The 19430-nt window shown below is 44.4% G+C and overlaps 1 protein-coding gene across 1 annotated transcript in view; it reads right to left on the reverse strand.

The window, feature by feature from the left end:
- RMDN3 (regulator of microtubule dynamics 3) overlaps positions 1–19430 on the reverse strand; it is a 71123-nt gene that overhangs the window by 49793 nt on the left and 1900 nt on the right. The window contains 3 exon segments of the mRNA XM_006024616.3: positions 470–737; positions 16192–16338; positions 19320–19430. The exon segment at positions 19320–19430 is cut by the window's right edge and continues 17 nt beyond it. Coding sequence (XP_006024678.2) covers positions 470–737; positions 16192–16338; positions 19320–19430 — 526 coding nt within the window.

The following is a 19430-nucleotide window of genomic DNA, read 5'->3' on the forward strand; positions in this document are numbered from 1 at the left end:
GCAGGAATAAAGACACAATGGCATAGACTTCAGTGTGGGCTAGGTACCTGAACAAAAACCTAGGGTCCCTAATGGAGTTGTGGCAGAAAGGTCTTCAGTGTAGGCTCCACATCTCTGCTGCTATTGTTATCCATACTATAATAATAGCACCTTCCTGTTGCAAAGTAGACTTATGCCAAGTCAGGGGAACCAGTTCCAATACAGACCTTTATGACAGATAGAATGTGACAAGATACATGTAAATGAGTCAAGAGTCAGGCCATTTATTTGATTGTTGAGGGGCATTAATCTTGAAGACCAGCTCTGTTATACTTCTAAACAACCTTATGACCAAGGCCACTGATTCCCCACTGCAGTTGTAGTGTGAACTGGGTCTTATACAGCGACTCATAAATAAAACCAGTTTGTTTTGCCCTTGTTATTTTGTTGAACACATACAATTCTACTGGGGAATAAAATTGAACTTTACCGCCAGTTTACTGTTAAGCAGCAGCTGGAATCCTTCTCTCTTCTCTTGCTCATTCCCAGCATGCAACTGGTCAGCCTGCTGCAGGAGCTGCTCAAGTTCCTCCTCCACTGTAGAATCCAGGATTAAAGCTGTTTCATCCTCATTGACTAGATCCAGGGAATCTTTCCGTGCAGTCCTCACTGTTTCACAGCTCACTTCATCTTCCCCCTCTTCGCTTTCTTTCTCTGACTCCCGATCGTAATCAGACTCCGCATTGGCTGTGCTGTACCTTTCAGAAAATACACACATTGTAATCCATCATTAAGCTACACAACATGTACTCAAAACAAGATGCAGGGTGACAGTTTTACATAAAGCTTTAACAAGACACGGATGAAGATGATTTAGTAAGTATCTTGGGTCAAACTGTTTCCAGTGGCAAGGAATATACTCCACAAGGTAACCTCTAGAACTGTGCAGAACACCATTTTAAATCCCTTACAGCATTTTCACTAATCATTATAACAAGTGGAAAAAGGCAGAGAGAGAAACTCAAAGGAAGCCAGCACAAAACTCAAGCAACAGGAGTTCACTTCCAGCTTCTCTTCTGCAAAAGCTCTTTTAGAACATCTAATTTTTAAGGCCTAAAAAAGATGTATATTGAACAGAACTGCCAGAGAAGAGCACCTAGGAAATTACAGTCAATTTCAATAGGAAACAATAGACTCATCTGGGTGGTAGATGCAACTTGATGTTTTTGATGTAAGCCAGAGAATTTCAAACACAATAGCGTTCTTGGCAAGCTCCAGTATTTTGATCAGGTGTCTGACCAGTAAATATGAAGCAGATTAGTCATGCTGACATGTGTAAAGGTTTGAAAGTTAGATAATCAAAACAATGTCATGTGTACAAAAAGCCAAGTCATTATCATTGACAAACCCGTGCAGTCAAGGGTGATTGTCCTCCATGATTGCCTGATCTGTGGGGCCAAAGGTGGCTGACAAGGCCAATCCAGGATCGACAGGTTCTAGTGCAACCCAGGTACGTGTTTCCATACAGCATGGGTGGTTCTAGATTTTTGGATTGGTTCATGACATGGCTGTTTCTGCTGCTTCTGTTTCTCCATCTCCTGTTGTCATTGTGAGGTTTCAAAGTACTGAGATCTTTGCATTTGGGATACCCCTGGGTGATAATCTCCTATGAGTTGACATAAATGTTGCATTTTTTCAAGTGGGCCTTGAGGACATCCTTGAAGCATTTTCTCTGTCCTCCTCGTAAGCTTATGCCTTGACTGAGCTAAGAGAATAAAACTTGCTTCAGGAGTCTGGAGTCAGATATCTGGATGTTGTGGCCATCCCAGCAAAGTTGATGTTGAATGATTATTGCCTCGATGCTCATGGTGCTTGCTGAGAAGATGCCAATGTTGGTGTATTTGTCTTCCCACTAGATTTGAAGGATCTTCTGCAGGCAGCATTGATGGTATTTCTTCAGCAACCTGAGGGGTCTCCCATACACTGTCCACATCTCAGCTCTATACAGTAAGGTAGGGATCACGACTCTTTGTTAAACCTTGAGCTGGGTTTCGAATCTGATGTTGAGATCTTCAAACACCCATTTCCTCAGACATCTGAAGGCTGCACTTACACATTTGACAGGATGTTGGATTTCTTCATCCATGTCAGCCTTTTGTGATAGATGGTTTCTGAGGTAAAGGAAATATTCAACATTCTCCAGAAAAAGCCAAGTAGCAGATGAGCAATATAAAGATGCAATATTTATATAACAATATGCAATTGTTAGTTATTAAAATGGTCAGGTTATATAAAGCAAAATAAAGCTCAGACAAAATTTTTTTCCAAAGCCTGTCTTAAATTAAGCTCCTTAAATTATGTTTAAGTGTCTGAATAAGTGACCTGATTTTGGAAACTGCTAAGTACTTACCAGCACCCGCCAAAACCAGGAGGATTATTTAGATACCTAAAGTAAAGGTTTAGGAGTTTAACTTTAGGTTTTATGTTTGACCTAACTTGTCCTCTTTCAAACTCAGATGGAAGCTCTTAACTAAGGAAGGGAAATAAAGTTAGCCCTAACAATTTCAGAAAGTACTGTTTTAAATTCAGGGTTTGCTCAACCAATAAGGAAAACAATTTCCAATATCCTATCACAAATCCTTTAAACTTTTCTTTCCAGAGCCTGGCTGCAATTGTTGCAGCAGTGAACAGGAAGATAAGCCGTTTCTGTAAGTAGGACCCAAACAACATTAAAACTTTAAAAGCTTAATACCTGTGCAAGAGGAAAGCCCCTGGGGAACTGCTGTTATGTGTTCCCTAGAGTTGGACATGTTAAATTGTCATGACATTCTGCACTAGCTGAGACTTCCAGTGTTCTCTACAGGTAGCTGTAGTCTTCCCTGTGTGAAGTTATCAAACCAGTAGACAAAGCATGTGCTAAGGTCCATGTCTAAGATAGCAGTCACAGTGAACTGGATTAAACAAAGGTGAAAAGACTGATTCTTGGCTACCAAAGTAATAATTTTTTGAAGTCATCAGGGATTCAACTGTATTCTAAAGAGAAAGGCATTTGAAGAGAAGGGTTAGCACAGATCCCCACCCTCAGGCACCACCATGTGGTATGATCATATCAAATCTCAAACTACAGTGGTATATTGCCACTATGTTGATGGAAGAGAGGTGGTACAGAAATCATGCTGAAGATTCAGTAGGTAGCATCATTCCATTTAATTCCACAGGTAGGTACTATAATCTATCAACATGGTGATAGATTACTATGGTGTTCCCATATTTTGAATGAGTTGTAAAATCTAATATCCTTACCACTTCCTATGAAATAGTCATAAGATATTTCTTAATGAGTATATGGTACTAAAACTTTGATTCCTTGGTTAAACTCAGTTTGAGTAGTTACATTTAACCTCCCCAAATCCCCTTTGCAGTTTCAATTTACTGTGCACCAGTGCAGAGTTTTGTGGACTACCAAAGAGAAAGTGTGCTCCTCCTAAGCAACAGTTTAATAGTACCTGAAACTATTTTTATAGTTAAGATAAGAAGTGGTTTTCATTCTGAAGGATCTAAAAAAAGTAATTTTGCCACAGAAAAGTAAGATCTGATGAAGTTCACCATGTTAAAAACCCCATTTGCCCTTTCTTTTTAAACAAAAGATGGACACCACTCAATGCAGGGTTTGTGTGCATGTTTTTCCCCCTCTGCATTCAAACTCACTTTGACATGGCTCATCTGAGATGCTGCCAGTTTAAAAAAAGAGAAGCAAGCAAAACTGAATAACTTTATAAAAGCAAACATATTCAAAAGGATCCACAGATTTAGATGTTATCCTGATTTTCTCAAATTTAGGAAGATGGGAAGTTCTTAAATGCCATAATATGTCAAAGTCCTTGGCTGGCACATTTCCTGAATGGACAACAAAAAAGACATGCTACTTGGTGCTAAAAAGCACAAGGAAAAAGAAAATGGGGCAGAGGAGTCTGTTGGACCTTCACAGTGCCAGAGAAACATAAGGAAATTAACTTGTACACCATAATACTTGTTGCTCACAACATGGAACAATTTGGGTCATTTGGAAATGAAACATGAGGAGCTAATAATGCCTGTTTGGCTTATAATGAGAAGGAGAAGAAGGAGATTTATAGGATTTAATTAAAAGGCAAAAGAAAGTAGTTGTCAAAACAAAGACACCGATTAATTTTTATATCTGTTGAGGATAACTTCTTCCCTCCCAAGTGCCCCTACATATATAGGTTGCCTTTTCCAAAATAAGTTTTTCCCACACTGATTTTCTATAGGAAGAAATACATTGCTTACATTTCCAAAAGGTAATTTTGTGTGATAACACAGAAAATTTTGATTTGGTTGCCAGATGGCTGCTATACACAGCTGTTTAGGACAGTTAAATGTAATTCCAGCTTCACGTAACAAAACTGCTTTATATTAAGCCAGGGTCCATCCACCAATTCACCACAGTGACTCTTAAATCTTCCTGTAATGTTTTAAATTACTGACATGCAGCTGAGCCACATTATCTAAATATATCCTGACAAAAAAGAAAATTAAACAGCATTAGACAGCAGCAATGAATCAAAACCCAGCTTCAAGATACCTCAACCTGATTTACAGAGAGGTGGCATAGAGTAGGGATCAGCAACATACAGCCCTGAGGTTCACTGGATTTGGTGGCACGTTGGTGGGAGGCTTGGCCTGTGCACATGCAAAGGCTAAGCAGCAAGGATCTCTTCCAGGTCTGGTTGGCAAGAAGCTATTCCCATGCAGCATGGGGGCAGGGATAAGCATGGCCTGGAAGAGTCTCTGCTCCCACCATGGCAGTGGTGGCCACAGCTGCAGCAGAATGCTGGCCTGCCTCAAGACCAAAGCTGGGTTGTTCTGACCTGTGGCTCTGAAAAGTTGTAGACTACTATCATCAAGAATATCCCTCATCTTATTCTTCCAACTCACTGTGCTCTCTTGCACACACCTTTACTAGCCAATCCTTTACACAGCAGGACTCCTTTCCCAGAGATGTCAGAAAGCTCACAGGAAATAGGAACTAGACAAAAGCTGAAAATTGGCTGTGCAAACATCAAGTATTGCCAATCCCGAAAATCACGCTAATCAAAATCACAAGATGATTATGTCAAATATAACAACTAATCCAGGTTTGAGCCTGGGTTCGTATTTTCTGAGACCAAGACAGCTAGAAACTCACTAAAGCAGTGATTGGTAGCCTTTTTAGGCTCATGTTCCAGCTCAGGCCAGAGGCAGGCAGACAGATAGGCAGTAGGACCTGGCAGACTTCACTTCTTTCTTTGGCAACCTAGGGAAAGCACCCAACACCACTTCTCCCAGTGGTGGCACAAGAAAAGCTCCCATGGCAGCACAGAATAAGTGCCCACCAAAGCCCCATGGCCATGAACTGAATTAAATGGCTCCATGGGCTGGATCTAGCCCATGGGCCATAGGCGGCTGACCCCTGTACTAAAAGAAAGCTGAGATTCTTATGAATAACACTAACCAATTGCCCATCAAGAATGACAGGGGGGAGGGGAAGGGGGGCTGGGATGAAGTGCTGCCACCTAATACCCCATGCTGCCGCTGTTTTGCCTCTTGCCCCCACACCCCCTGTCCGGTCCTTGGCACGGCTTCAGAATCATAGCGGTGTTCCCCCATGCTTGGAGCACTCTGATTGGCCGTTTCCATCAGCCAATCATAGTGCAAACAAAGCGTTATGGACAAACAGACAGACTTAGGCTTTTATAATATTAGAATGATTCCAAGAGCTTGAAGCTTTAAGAAACATCATAAAATAGGATAAACAGGGATCTGGGTTTTCTGTTTCCCACAGAAAAACAGAGTAAACCGTGGATTTTATCTTTTACCAGAGGCAAATGCAGATTTCTCGCTTTACAAGAGAACCCCATGAATTTTGCCATTTTGCAATAAGCTCCCTGCAGGCTGGCAGAGTTCCAGCCTGCAGGGAGCTGGGAGGGAGCAGGAAGAAGGCGGAGAGACAGGGGGTGCCACATGCATGGACATGCACATGGCCCCAGGCAGCCTGCAGAACAGCTCCAGTAGGTAAGTGGTGGGGAGAGGGAGCTGGGCAGGGGTGAGGTTGCTGCCCAGCCTGGTTGGGCTTGGGGCCCAGGGCTGCAATGCTCAGCTGCAGGGCCCCAGCAGAGAGCAGGATGGGGCTATGGGTGGCTCATCTGGGGGAGGGGGAGGGCCGGCTCCCTGCTGCCATGCACACTCCCGGGTGGGAGGGAGGGACCCATACTCCCCAGATCTGTACCCGGGGCAGGCGCAGGCTGCAGGCTCCTGCCCTGCTTCCCTTCCCTGGGGCCTCTGGAGCCTAGTGGGCATGACCCGGCACAGCTGGGGACAGTGGGGCGGGCCACACAAGCATTTCCTTGCCGCTGCTCCCTCCCCCGCTGCCCTGGCGATGTGCTTCCAGTGCCTGCTGCTGCTTTGAGGGGTACAGCTCCATGCCACTGCCCTCACTGCAGCCTCGTGCACAGGAGGCGTGTTGCCAGGGCAGCGGGGCGGGGGCGGGGGAAGAGGGGCAAGCAGATCCCCACATGGCTCCACTGTCCCCAGCTGCGCCGGGTCATGCCTGCCGGGCTCCAGAGGCCATGGGGCGCAGAAGCAGGGTGGGAGCTTGAGCCCGCAGCCTGCGCTTGCCCCGTATACAGCTATGGGAGGCATGGGTCCCCCCCCTCGCACCTGGGAGTACATACGGTGGCAAGGAGCCAGCCCACCCAAGCCCACAGCAGGGGGAGTGGGGGCAGGCAGCAGGGATTTTTTAGCAGAGAATTTGGCATTTTTTTTATCAGGGAAAACCAGGATCCCTGATGATCAGCCTCACAATACAATCATGAGATTTCGCATCAGCAAAGGTAAGAGGGGGGCGTTCCGGTCTGTGTCCTCATGGTCTGCTGAAAGATCTCAGCAAGTCATAATTGCCACTTCACGTGACCCACCCTATGGCTTAAAGAAAAAAAATTCTTTACTTTCAAATGATACATTGAGCTTAAACTCTTAAGAAGTCACTTATTTCCTTCCTGGTCAAAACAATGAAAGTTTGAGACTCTAGCAGTCATGGAAGGGTATTACAAAAGCAAAGCTAGTAAATTAAAATTACACTTCAGGTAAAATAAAAACCCAAAAAACAAAACTGATTAGTCTTAAATCAATTCTGTTTTGGTCCTGGGGCAATTCTTAGCAAAGGCATCCAGTAAACCTATTCTAAAGTAGCAAAGGAGTTGGATGACATTCTAAACACTGGTGAACATCTGTGTTTAAGGTACCAAATTTAATGAGACACCCCTACGAAGCCATCAGAAAAGCCAATGGCACTTTATCGTGCATCAGCAGATGCATGACGAATAGATCCAAGGAGGTGATACTTCCCCTCTATCGGGCACTGGTCAGACCGCAGTTGGAGTACTGTGTGCAATTCTGGGCACCGCACTTCAAGAGGGATGCGGATAACCTGGAGAGGGTCCAGAGAAGGGCCACTCGTATGGTTAAGGGCCTGCAGACCAAGCCCTACGAGGAGAGACTAGAGAACCTGGACCTTTTCAGCCTCCGCAAGAGAAGGCTGAGAGGCGACCCTGTGGCTGTCTATAAGTTCATCACGGGGGCATAGAAGGGAATTGGTGAGGTTTGATTCACCAAGGCGCCCCCGGGGGTTACAAGAAATAATGGCCACAAGCTAGCAGAGAGCAGATTTAGATTGGACATTAGGAAGAACTTCTTCACAGTTCGAGTGGCCAAGGTCTGGAATGGGCTCCCAAGGGAGGTGGTGCTCTCCCCTACCCTGGGGGTCTTCAAGAGGAGGTTAGATAAGCATCTAGCTGGGGTCATCTAGCCCCAGCACTCTTCCCTGCCTATGCAGCCCAGCCCCTCTTCCCTGCCTATGCAGGGGGTCGGACTCGATGATCTATTAAGGTCCCTTCCGACCCTAACATCTATGAATCTATACCTAGAGAGCTCTGAAAAAGTAGATTAGCCAACTGAAAGGATTTTGTTGCTATGGCAGACAAGGTTCTTTGGGTAAATCCGATATTTTGTATTAGACCAACTCAAATAGTTGGAAAAATTCTCCTTAGCAAGCTTTTGGGCACAAACACCCTTTGGCAGGCTGAAGAAGCACCTGCAGATGGTCTGTGCTCATCCTGGATGGAGTGGTAAAGCAGCCAGAGGCCAGTACGTTGTTGCTATGGAAATTCTTAAGTTCACAAGTTTAATCTTGTCTCTCTTTCTAAACCATTGGACAAAGCTATCTTTATTTTATGCTGAATGCACTCAAATGTACCCACAGATGAAAATATGTCAACACACCAGTTCCAGACCCTCTCCCAAAGATCGATCAATTGAACACTTACTAGTAATTTAAAGCCACCCGAGAGGCAAGAGTAAGTCCAACACCCATCCTGCAAGTTCATGCTGATTTCCCTCCTAGCAACAGAATTAAAGCTGCAGGCTGATATTTCCCAATGAGGAAAGCACTTTAATAAGAGGCTTCCTTTTTTTAAGTCTTTTACTTGGAAGTACTGGGCTTGCTGCTGTTTTATAATCAACTTTACTGGGAAATACCTCTTCAACAGCACACTGATAGTCACAAAAAGCCACTATCCAGTGTGCTAACTGGGCTCTGGGACAGCCACGTTCACCTTTAACAAGATGTCAGGACAGTAAGTCATGACAATGAAGATTCAACTTATTTGGTTTAACATAAAGAAAAACTTCATTAACACAAGAATTTTTCTCAGAATCACTTATTCAGAGAACAGCCTCTTTAAAACAAATTCCTTAGCTCTGAATCTTCCTCTTACCAGAATCTCAGTTAGGATCCTCACATGAATCACTTGCTCAGTAACTGCCTTTTTATCCAAATGTTTTTTAATGTCTCCAAAATATTTCAACTGAATAATGTGGCCCCATAATCTGAGTGAGATCACCTCAACCACGTCAATACCTTTTTTGGAATTAATTTTGGTAGCATGAACTGGAAAGCATGCTGCTTGACAAAAATCAACCGTAAATTTGGCTCTTCTCTGCAACAGCTGAAGATGCTCATAGGAGGATCCAGGATCATGGAAAGAAGAGGTATGACCTCAGAAATCTCACTGCACGTGCACCACAGCCAAAGGCAGGGTGGCCACAACCCCTTGCCACCATCCTAGATGCAAGTAAGCTCTCTGAGCTCATGGCACATCACTGCAGCTCCTGTTTGAGCTTCAGATGCACCACGAGCTCTAAACTCACCAGCTAGTTGGCACAAGCTCTGGCCAGACCCCAGGGGGTAACTGCTGCTGCTTTGCCCTCTATTCCCCCACTGTTGAATTCAGCAAACAGGGGGGAGGGAGAAGCAAAAGGAAAAGAGGGCGAACAGTGGTTGTGCTTACCCCCTGACTCCAGAGCTGTGTAAAAGTAGGGCTCTGGCCAGAGCCTGCACTAATCAGCTGATGAGCTCAGAGGTAATTATACATGCAGAGCTCTGGCAGGAGCTCACTGCACATGCAGCACACAGCCAAAGAGAGGGGGCAACTGTACTGCCATCCCCCCGCTCCTCCCTCATCTGCTCCTGATGATGCCTCACCCCTAAAATAGCAAGAAAAAAACCCCAAGATCTGCATACTCTACCCTGTTCCATTTATTCCAGCTTCTGCAGGGAAAACGCAGCTTTTCTGACACTCATCGTACAAACACAACCTTACTCTAGACACTGTTCTAAACAAAATGATGTCTCCTGGCAAATGTGAACTATATGGTTATCAATTAATGTAACAGGAAGAATAGGGGTAAAATGCACATATAAAATAGTACCCAACATGCCTGACAACCAAACAAAGCTGTCAGCTGGCAAATGTCAGCTCTTAGCTATCACTTGTTCTTTTGTTTGGACTTTTGAAAAAACTAATTTGTAGTCAAGATGATGCTATTTTTCTCTTCCTGTGTGTTACTACCAAAGACCTCCTCCTCTACCCTCTTACTCTAAGTTACTGTTTTTAGGGGAAAGAGGCCTCTAATAGGATAACTGTATAAACATACAAGTATGAAGAATTATTTAGTTGTAGAGTTGTAAACTGTTTAAGTCTACACACATTTAGTTAATGATCTGGAATGTTAAAAAGACCTTATACTTGGGTCATCTCTAGAGATGCTATCAAGCCAAAATGACAAAAGTTATATAAAACTGAAATCTTTGTTAAAAACAAAGAGACACAAATATGTAAACATAAATATTTCCATTAAGGAGAGGCATGCTCTTTAGTGTTTAAGTGCCCTTTCACAAGCCAGACTAAATACTGTACAGATGCATCTATAAGGGAATTTGTAAACATCTTTCCCATCTTAGTTAATCCTTTAATATAATTAAAATTAAGTTAGAGAAGGAAATTTTTTTAAATGTTGTATTACTTAACCTGACTGTCCCTGCAAGTGTCATTTTTACACAAATGTAATTGCATTTTCCTTCCAAATAGGATATGAGTTAGACCCTACAATCAATGGTAATTTGTCTCAAATGTTTGGGTAAACCATTTGTGGCTTGCAGATACAACCCTTTAATTCTTCAGAAAAATCAGATATATGAAATTAGGCTGGATGAAATTACAAGCACTGCACAAAATCTATTACAGAACATAAGCAAGCTGTTCAGTAAAACTTCTCAGCAGTAGAAAGAACTGGACATTATAAGGTGTGGAAGCAGCACTTCATTGTCTACACTGGGTCCATTAAACTGAATAAGCATAGAAAGATTAATTTAAAACCTGCTCTCGCAAGCCCTTGATCAAGAGGCTACAGATAAAAATGATCAAAAAGGTACAGTAATAATTAGCCAATGGGGAGGATGGGGCTAAAACAGAGGCTGGCAATTATTTTGGCTGGAAGGCCGCTTAATGAGTTTTGGTGAGCTGTTGAGGGCTGCATGGATAGCCTCACCCCTTGACAGTTGCTCTGCCCCCTGGTCACCAAATTGGGACCAGAAGTCCTACCCTTAACCCCTGACCTTTGCTACTGAAAGTCCTTACCCTTGACCCCTGAAAATACTCCTTTTGGGAGGGGAGGGTTGCCATCTTGGAACCAGAAAAAAACAAAATCATACACTAAAAGTTAACCACCTACTGTAACATATTTTAATTTTATTACCAAATATATTTGTCATGATTTGTGTTTGTGTACTGTATATAGAGGGGATTGCATAATAACCCAGAAATAAAGTCTTACTCTTGTATATTGTGTGGGGGGGTGTGGCTGTGTGTGTGGGGGAGGCATAGGACATGTTGGGAGGGTATATATGTGGGGAGTGTGGGGACAGGGTGTGGAGTATGAGGGAAGGTAGGGGGCATGGGGACCCCCCCACACACTCCTCCACATGGCGCATAACCCCTGCTGCCGGGTGTAGCAGCAGGCAGGGGTGCAGGCGCTGGAGCCTGGCAGTGTGCAACTCCAGCCAGCACTGCAAGTAGGGGCAAGTGCAGCTTGCCTGGCCCACCTCTATCATGAGGGGTCCACACAGCATGCCTGCAGCTCCCACATTTGCGCGGCATTAGAAGCCCTGTGCTGGAGCCAGCTGCCTTCCCCACCCCCTGCCGTGCAGGTCCTGGGACTCTGTGGGGAAGCAGGGGCCGGGGCTCCCCTCCACTTCTAGTGGAGTCCCAGGACCTGTGCAGCAGGGGGTGGGAAAGGCAGCCAGCTCCAGTGTGGGGCTTCTCTGGGTGCCACGTGAATGCAGGAGCTGCAGGCAGGCCATGTGGCGCTCCAGTGATATAGGCGGGCCAGGCAAGCTATGTTCCTCAACCCAACATACAGTGCTGGCTGGAGTTACAGATCACTGGGCACCAGGACCTGGGTGGAGCCCCGAGCACCCCCACCTACTGCTGCTGCCAGCAGAGGGGGCTGTGTAATATGTGGGGGAGTGTGTGGGGGGGGTCCCCACACCCCCTTACATTCCCTCACACTCACACCCTGCCCAGTCATGCTCCACGCTCCCACTGCCTCCCTGGGTGCAGGCTCTGCACTGCTGCCAGCCCCAGCTCCATGGTCTGTGCTTCGGCCCAGCTGCAGCTCCCCCAGCCGCTTCCCTACCTGCTGCTTAGAGCGGGCAGTACTCTGGGGAAGCCAAGCAGGTCCCCCAGGGGCAGCAGGAGCCCTGCCCGGAAGCTGCTGCTGGCTGGGCTGGGTCCTTCTGCCCATGAGGGTGGGAGTGTGGCGCAACAGGATATATTGGGAGTGGGGTATATATGTGGGCGCCTTGCTCCCACCCTTGTGGGCAGAAGGGCTGGGCAGGGTACAATTTGTTGGTGGGTATTTTGACTGCCCCTGGGCTAAAACATCAGGAATGCAGCTTGCATTAGTGGTTCTCAACCTTTTTAGACTCAAGGTACCCCTTGGAAAATGCCAGCTCTTAGCTGTCACTTCCTTTTTTTTTCTACTATGGAAAAAAATAATAAAGCATTTCTTCTTTTGCAAATAACTCAGAAAGCCCTTAACAGCTTAGAAAGTTTTTGACACTATAGATTCCTATTTGAAATCTTTGGGTTTATCTCTGTGAATCATATGCAAGTATTTGCATACCTAACCGTGCTAATATTATGTGGGACACCTAGAAAGATCTCACAGCAACCTGCATCTTGGTTGAGATTAGGCCAAATCTACTATATGCACAAAATCGTTAGAAGTCTCACTTACTATAAGGATGACCAAACCCATGGAAGTATTAACAAAACCTTAATCACCTAAACTCCCCTCAATAGTCTATACAAGTGATTCACCACATCAATCAGGAGCTTACAATTACATACAACTATTATAGTCAGAATGAGACTGGAAGAGTAAGGTATGTGACCATTTTACAACTAAAGCTGAAACCATTTCAATCATTTCCATGTCTTAAAAATCAGAAGTGCCCAACCTTTTTCACATTGCAGGCCAGACGGGTGGTGCCATATCCATCTTCAGGGTGGATCCAGCTAATGGGCCTGATGCATTGTGCAGGGTGGGCACAGCCAGGCCCACGTAGTAACAGCTTGGGCCCCACTGGCTGTGCAAGGCTTGGAAATTTGGCAGCAAGGGAGGGGTGGCAGTATTAGCTGCTACCACTCCACTGCTGCCAAATTTCCTAACCCATAGGGAACACCATGGGCAAGATACCATGGCTCTGTGGGTCAAATCTGGCCTATAGGCCAGGGGTTGAGCACCCCTGCTATAAATGATTCTCTCTTCTCTTTGGGCAGTTTCTCTTTCTTTGTTTTTTCAATAAATTCCTCAATGTCTCTTGGGAGAGAGTTATGTTCTCTGTTTTGCCATAGTCAGAAAATCCAAACAGATCTGGCACTTTTGCAGAATAGGCTCTGGAGTCACAAAATAGCACAATCTAAATCACAAAACACTATTGAATTAAAATTTAAAAATCCATTTTCTTTCTTTAAGAGAAAATCATAATATATGTACTTTAATCGCTTTTGAAGTACATCAATTGGTATTCATATAATTGATGAGATTAAATGAAAGTGCAAATTACTCTTAAAAAAGGAAGGGAACCTGGAAGAGTTGCATTACCAGCTTGAAAGTTGTGCATTGTAAAGATTGTAAAGATAGGTAGGAACCTTCAATTTTCTTCCTCCGTATAATGACACAAACTTTGCCAGTCTATCTACTATCGGAAGACATAAGTAATTCTGTTAGACTGCAACCAGCAACTAACTGTATGAAGTCCATCAAAAAACAAAACTCTGAAATGCTTAATATTTTAGAAGTACAGTTCCAATTTTTACCTGATTGGACTCTAAGTAAGAAACCAGTATCAGCATTGTGTGGTCAGGAATCTTTCTGCACACTCCATAAAGTACTGAATCTTTTTGAAATAAAGCAGAAAAGAGAGACTTGCCAATTCCTCCTCCTGACCTGAGGCATCGGCCTTCACTAGATACTAACTGAAACTGCTATGTGCACCCCCAGCTAAGGGGACCCATGCCCTCTAGATCTGTGCACAGGGTAGGGCAGGCTGCCCCAAGCTCTGCGCTGCCCACATTCTCTACATGCAACTCCATACCACTGCCCCCATTCCAGCCATGCAGGCAGGGGATGCATCACGAGGGCAGCAGGGAGTTTGTAGCAGCAGGCAGCTTTCCTGTGCAGCCCCGATGTTCTTTGCAGTGCTGGGTTGCACACGCCAGGCTGTGGAGGCCCTGGGGGAGGACAGCGGGGTGGGAACCTGAGCCTGAAGTGGGCAGCACACAGCCCCTGCCCCACGCACAGATCTGGGGGGCACGGGTCCCTGCCCCCCAGGAGTATGCACCGTGGCAGGGAGCAGTCCCACCCCCACAGCAGGTAGGGAGGGGTGGGGGGGCAGGAGCCAGGCTTCACTCTCTGCTGCCTCCTGCCAGGGGCAGGGGGCTGTGGACCCGGGTCCCTCGCCCCATAGCTCTGGCAGCTCAGTGGTGCTGGCCTCCCCCCTCCCCTCCCCCGCTCTGTTCCCTCCATCCCTGCTGTCACTGTGGTACTCCGCTGCGCCGCTGCCTCCTGTCCATAATGCTCTTGGAGCACTCTGATTGGTTGTTTCAGTAACCTATCAGAGTGCTCCAAGAGCGTTATGGACTGACAGACAGACAGACAAAGCCCTTTATTATATTAGAATGATGATTTAGCATAATCTAGCACAGAGAATGAAATCAATTGGGATTGCTCTATTGTGCAAGGTCCTAGCCACCACCTTGCATTTTTGTGCAAGATGTACTGTTATTTCAATTTGGTCATATAGATTGTGTGTGTAGGTCCAGTCAAGCTGCCACTTCAGTCATCAGCCACCACTGAAAATAGTCTAGCTGCATCCTCTTTGGAACCACTCTGCAGGTAGCTGAAGTCTATTAAAGTGCTATTAAATCCCCTCTCAGTCTTGTCTTCTCTAGACTAAATACACCTAGTTCTCTCAGTCTCTCCTCATAAGTCATGTGCCCTGGCCCCCTAACTATTTTCATTGCCCTCTGCTGGACTCTCTCCAATTTGTCCAAATCCTTTCTGTAGTGGGGAGCCCAAAACTGAACACAGTACTCCACATGCAGCCTCACCAGTGCCGAATAGGAGGAAAGAATCACTTCCCTCAATCTGCTGGCAACACTCCTAGTAATGCAGGCCTGTATGCCGTTAACTTTCTTTGTAACAAGGGCACAGTGCTGGCTCATATTCAGCTTACTGTCCACTGTAACCCCAGGTCCTTTTCTGCAGAGCTACTGCTTAGCCAGTTAGTCCACAGCCTGTTCTGTCCTAAATGCAGGACTTTGTACTTGATCTTACTGAACCTCATGAGATTTCTTTTGGTCCAATCCTCCAATTTGTCAAGGTTTCTTTGAATCCTAGCCATACCCTCCATTGTATGTACTACTCCCCACAGCTTGGTGTTGTCTATAAAATTTACTGAGGGCACACTCCCTCCCATCTTCCAGGTTGTTGATGAAGATATTGAACAAAACTGACCATAGGACCAAAGTCTGGGGCACCCCACTTGATACCAGCTACTAACTAGACATTGAGCCACTGATTACTACCGTCTGAGCCCAATGATCCAGCCAGTTTTCTATCCACCTTACAGTCCATTCATCCAATCCATATTTCCTTAGCTTGCCTGTGAGAATGTTGTGGGGAACTGTATCAAAAGCCTTGCTAAAGTCAAGGGTATATCATGTTCACTGCTCTTCCTGCATCCACAGAGCCAGTCATGTCATCACAGAAGGCAATCAGGTTGGTCAGGCATGACTTGCCCTTGGTGCATCCATGCTGACTGTTCCTAATGACCTTCTCCTCCAAGTGCTTAGAAATGGATATCTTGAGGACCCACACCATGATTCTTCCAGGGACTGAGGTGAGGCTGACTGGTCTGTAGTTCCCCATATCCTTCTTCTTAAAGATTTGCCCTTTTCCGGCAACAACTGGGAAGATTTGTTTTTGGTTTGTTTTTTAAAGTTAGACATGGATGCAAAACCCACAGAAATTAGCAAGGAGTCTCAGAGGCAGATGTATTACCTGAAACTTTTAACTGGAAAAAAATCCCCATGTAAACAAACATAGAAAATAGTTTTCATGCAATTAAACCAAATACAAGAAGGGCAGGAATTAACATAACTCTTTAATACATTCCCCATCAAGTTAGAGGACAAAGTGGTACTCTAAGCTTCAGGACATGACAGAGTTCTTAATGGGTGTTTTGCTTACCCTCCTTCACTTTCAGCATCATCTGTATTGATTGCTCCCGAACTGGCTGTGAAATAAATAGAACTGGAGCCTGTAGAATCACTTCTTTCTCTAGAAAAAACATATCGCTTCCTCCGAGTTACTTTCTGGGTTTCCTCCAGATGGGACCTATAAGAAAGGCAGAAAAATTAACAGCAATGATGATGGGAGTGCCCATTATTTTACTTCATGTCTTTGTCCCCCTGCTATGCTCTTTTACATCCACTCCACACAAAAATAACTATCATTCAGGTCTTGAAATGCTTCTGCTTGTTACTCCAGTCACACAAAGTGGCACAGTTTACAATACCGTGTGCTTCACTATGTTAGAAAAAAACAACAACCTGCACACCAGGCAATTTGATAGACATTTCTTCTGCCTTGTAGTTGAAGGAAGATAAGGGGATGCTGAAACATTTCAAAGTGCAAAAGCATATTCCATTCAGAGCTGAAAATCCCCTCTACTCAAGGCAACAGAAAATGACTGACAGGAAAAAAAAAGAGCTAAAAATGTATAGACTAATTGAATCCATCTAACCGAGCATTTTGCTAAAACAAGCGCCAATACTAAATACTCCAACTTCAAGTTAAGTTGTAAAGTTAACGTCTAAATTGGAGTGGTTTTGCTCTATTTACATCATTCCCAGCTTGCCCACAGTGAGAGTTAAAACGTGACAGCTGCTGCCCTTTTGGAACTGCTCCAAATGTACATGTGCAAACCCATATTTAAATGGACACTACTTACAGATTTGTCCTTATTAAAAGGATACTCATTTCATGTAATACCTCCTGTATTACATGATACTTCTTGTAGTTTTAAATACTTTAAATTTAAATTCAGTCATATTTTTTAATTTAGTTCTAGAAACCTGCAGTATCATCAGACTTCTAAATAAATGTGCCTGTAAGGGTGGCGAGGCATGGATTTAAAAACTCATTTTAATTTGTAATGCTATGCGGTTTCCTGCCATTTCACCTCATGGGCTGTTTCTTGGCTCTGTGGTTCCAATGGACGCACCCCTCAGTTGGAGACAAAGGCTTCACTGCTCCGTACAGTAGAGACAGAGGTCTAAAAAAACGTGAACTTGGCAAAAGTCTCTAAGGGTTTCTGTGCTCCAGGGGTACAGACCAGAGAGATCCCCAGTGGCAATCTGATATACCTGGCCATCACGGCATCTCTTCACATAAGCTGAGCCTGCCACAACTGTAAGAGCAGATGACCCTGTATTACACCCATAAATATAAAAAAAGCTATCTGATCCTCTCTTTTTTTATCTCCTATCTCAGCTTTTCCCTTTCCTTATCTAAGTAAATCTTATTAGATGTCTGACTTTAACTTAATTTTTTGAGAGGACTGAGCAAAGTACCTGTTGAGTAACTCTGCCCTCTTTGCATTTTCTGTTAGGAGTTTCCCCTAGCTTGGTAATAGTAAATGCACAGCTTCCTTGGTCTTTCTTTTCTGGCCAAAATACATATAGAACCTGCTCTTGTTGTCTTTAACCTCCTTCGCCAGGTGCAGCTCTTTCTTTATCTTTGCTTTCCTGATTTTGTCCCACCAGATTCTTGCTGTTTCCTAATATACTTCCTTGGTGACCAGCCAATTTTTTCATTGCCTGTATGCTTTTCTTTTGCATTTAAGGCATTTTAGAAGCTCTTTGTGTAGCCACATTGGCCTCTTGCTATTCTTCTTGTGCTTCTATCGTGTCAAGACAATTTCTTGTTTGGCTTACAGATGCCAGTCTGGGCTGAGACTGTTTCCCTGGACTCTTGGCCCTGAGCTGTGGCACAGCACCCTAAAGACCTATGCACTCAATTACTGAATGCAGAATCCAACTTGACCATGAAAATCATGGAATTGGTGACAGTCAAACAGTTCAGACAGATATTACCAGTGGGCACAAAGGAGTGGGACTTTGATACTGTGTTCTGGACCCTAAGGAAGCAGTCTGTTTCATTGAGGACTTTTTAGACATGGAATTAAGAGTACGGGAAGTCTCCAGCCAGGCCAAAGGGACAGGCCCAACAAAGTCTGAGTACAGAGCAAGAAAAGTTGGGCATAGCTCATGAGCTGCTAAGTGGAGGTCACGCATTTGGCCTAGGAGTTCTACTGCACTCCCTGAAATGACATGGACAAACGCAGCAGCCTTGGGCTCTGGAGTTCAGCTGATCAGCACTGAGGTGGAACAATACAGGGAAAGGGGAGCCCTTGGTTTGCTTTTCATGTGGTCAGCCCTGCTACTGGCACTGAGATTGACCCCTTAAAATATGTTTAAGCAGATGACCCTATGCTTGTTGGCCTTTAAATGTGTCTCAAAGTTATCTGCTCTGTACATTAACACTGCTTTGTCCTAATTATAGATCAACTTTAAGTATAAGCCAACTGTGATTTTTATAGTTCTCTCTCAAAAGAATGTTGATTTACAGTCCAAACAATACGGTAGTGTTCCACCAATCTTTTGAATAAACATATATAGTGAAATTCTGTCTCTCATACATTAAAAAGGAGTTTTGCTATTAGGAGCTAGAATTTTATGCATAGAAATAAACAACCTGTGGAAAAGAAATATTTCCATGTATTGGTTTCACACTTCCTCAAGCTTTTAATTTCACTAATCCTACCCTTGTTTTTGTATTACAAGCAGAATAAAAAGGATGAAATAGTTAGTGTTCAGTTTTCTGATTATAATGTTGCTGACACCAAGCAACCCCTCTCTAGCTCTTTACTTTCTAATTTAAATAGCCCTAGCCCTTATACTAAAACAAGAGAAGGTATCCCTGCATGTGCAGGGACTGTGGACTCTGGCACACAACTCAGGTTTAACTTCTCTTGCCTGGTAATGCCTCTGCTTCCTCTCAACCCCCAAATTTACAGAATAGCAGCTTGCATTCCTCATCTATTTTCTAGAGCACTGCCATACTAAAGGGTAGACATGAGAATTTGGCCTAGGTTCTAATTTATAAAAATGCACAGCTTGATCCCTCTATTAGAGAAAACAGAAAAGATAAGATTATTCGACCTGTGACTCCTGACCTTCAAACTCTTTTAAGGCACAGAGAGAAGAGGTTTTCCAACCATTTTTGCTGACAGAAGAAGTAGGCATTGTACTTACTTGACTTCTCCAACAATCTCACTAGCTAAACCCTGAAGGCTATTCCGCAGTTCCTCCACTTCTTGACGCAGCTCTTCAATGTTTTTCAGCACAAAGTCTAGACGGTTCAGC

This window comes from Alligator sinensis, unplaced genomic scaffold (genome assembly GCF_000455745.1).
Source record: "Alligator sinensis unplaced genomic scaffold, ASM45574v1 scaffold108_1, whole genome shotgun sequence".
NCBI lineage: Eukaryota > Metazoa > Chordata > Crocodylia > Alligatoridae > Alligator > Alligator sinensis.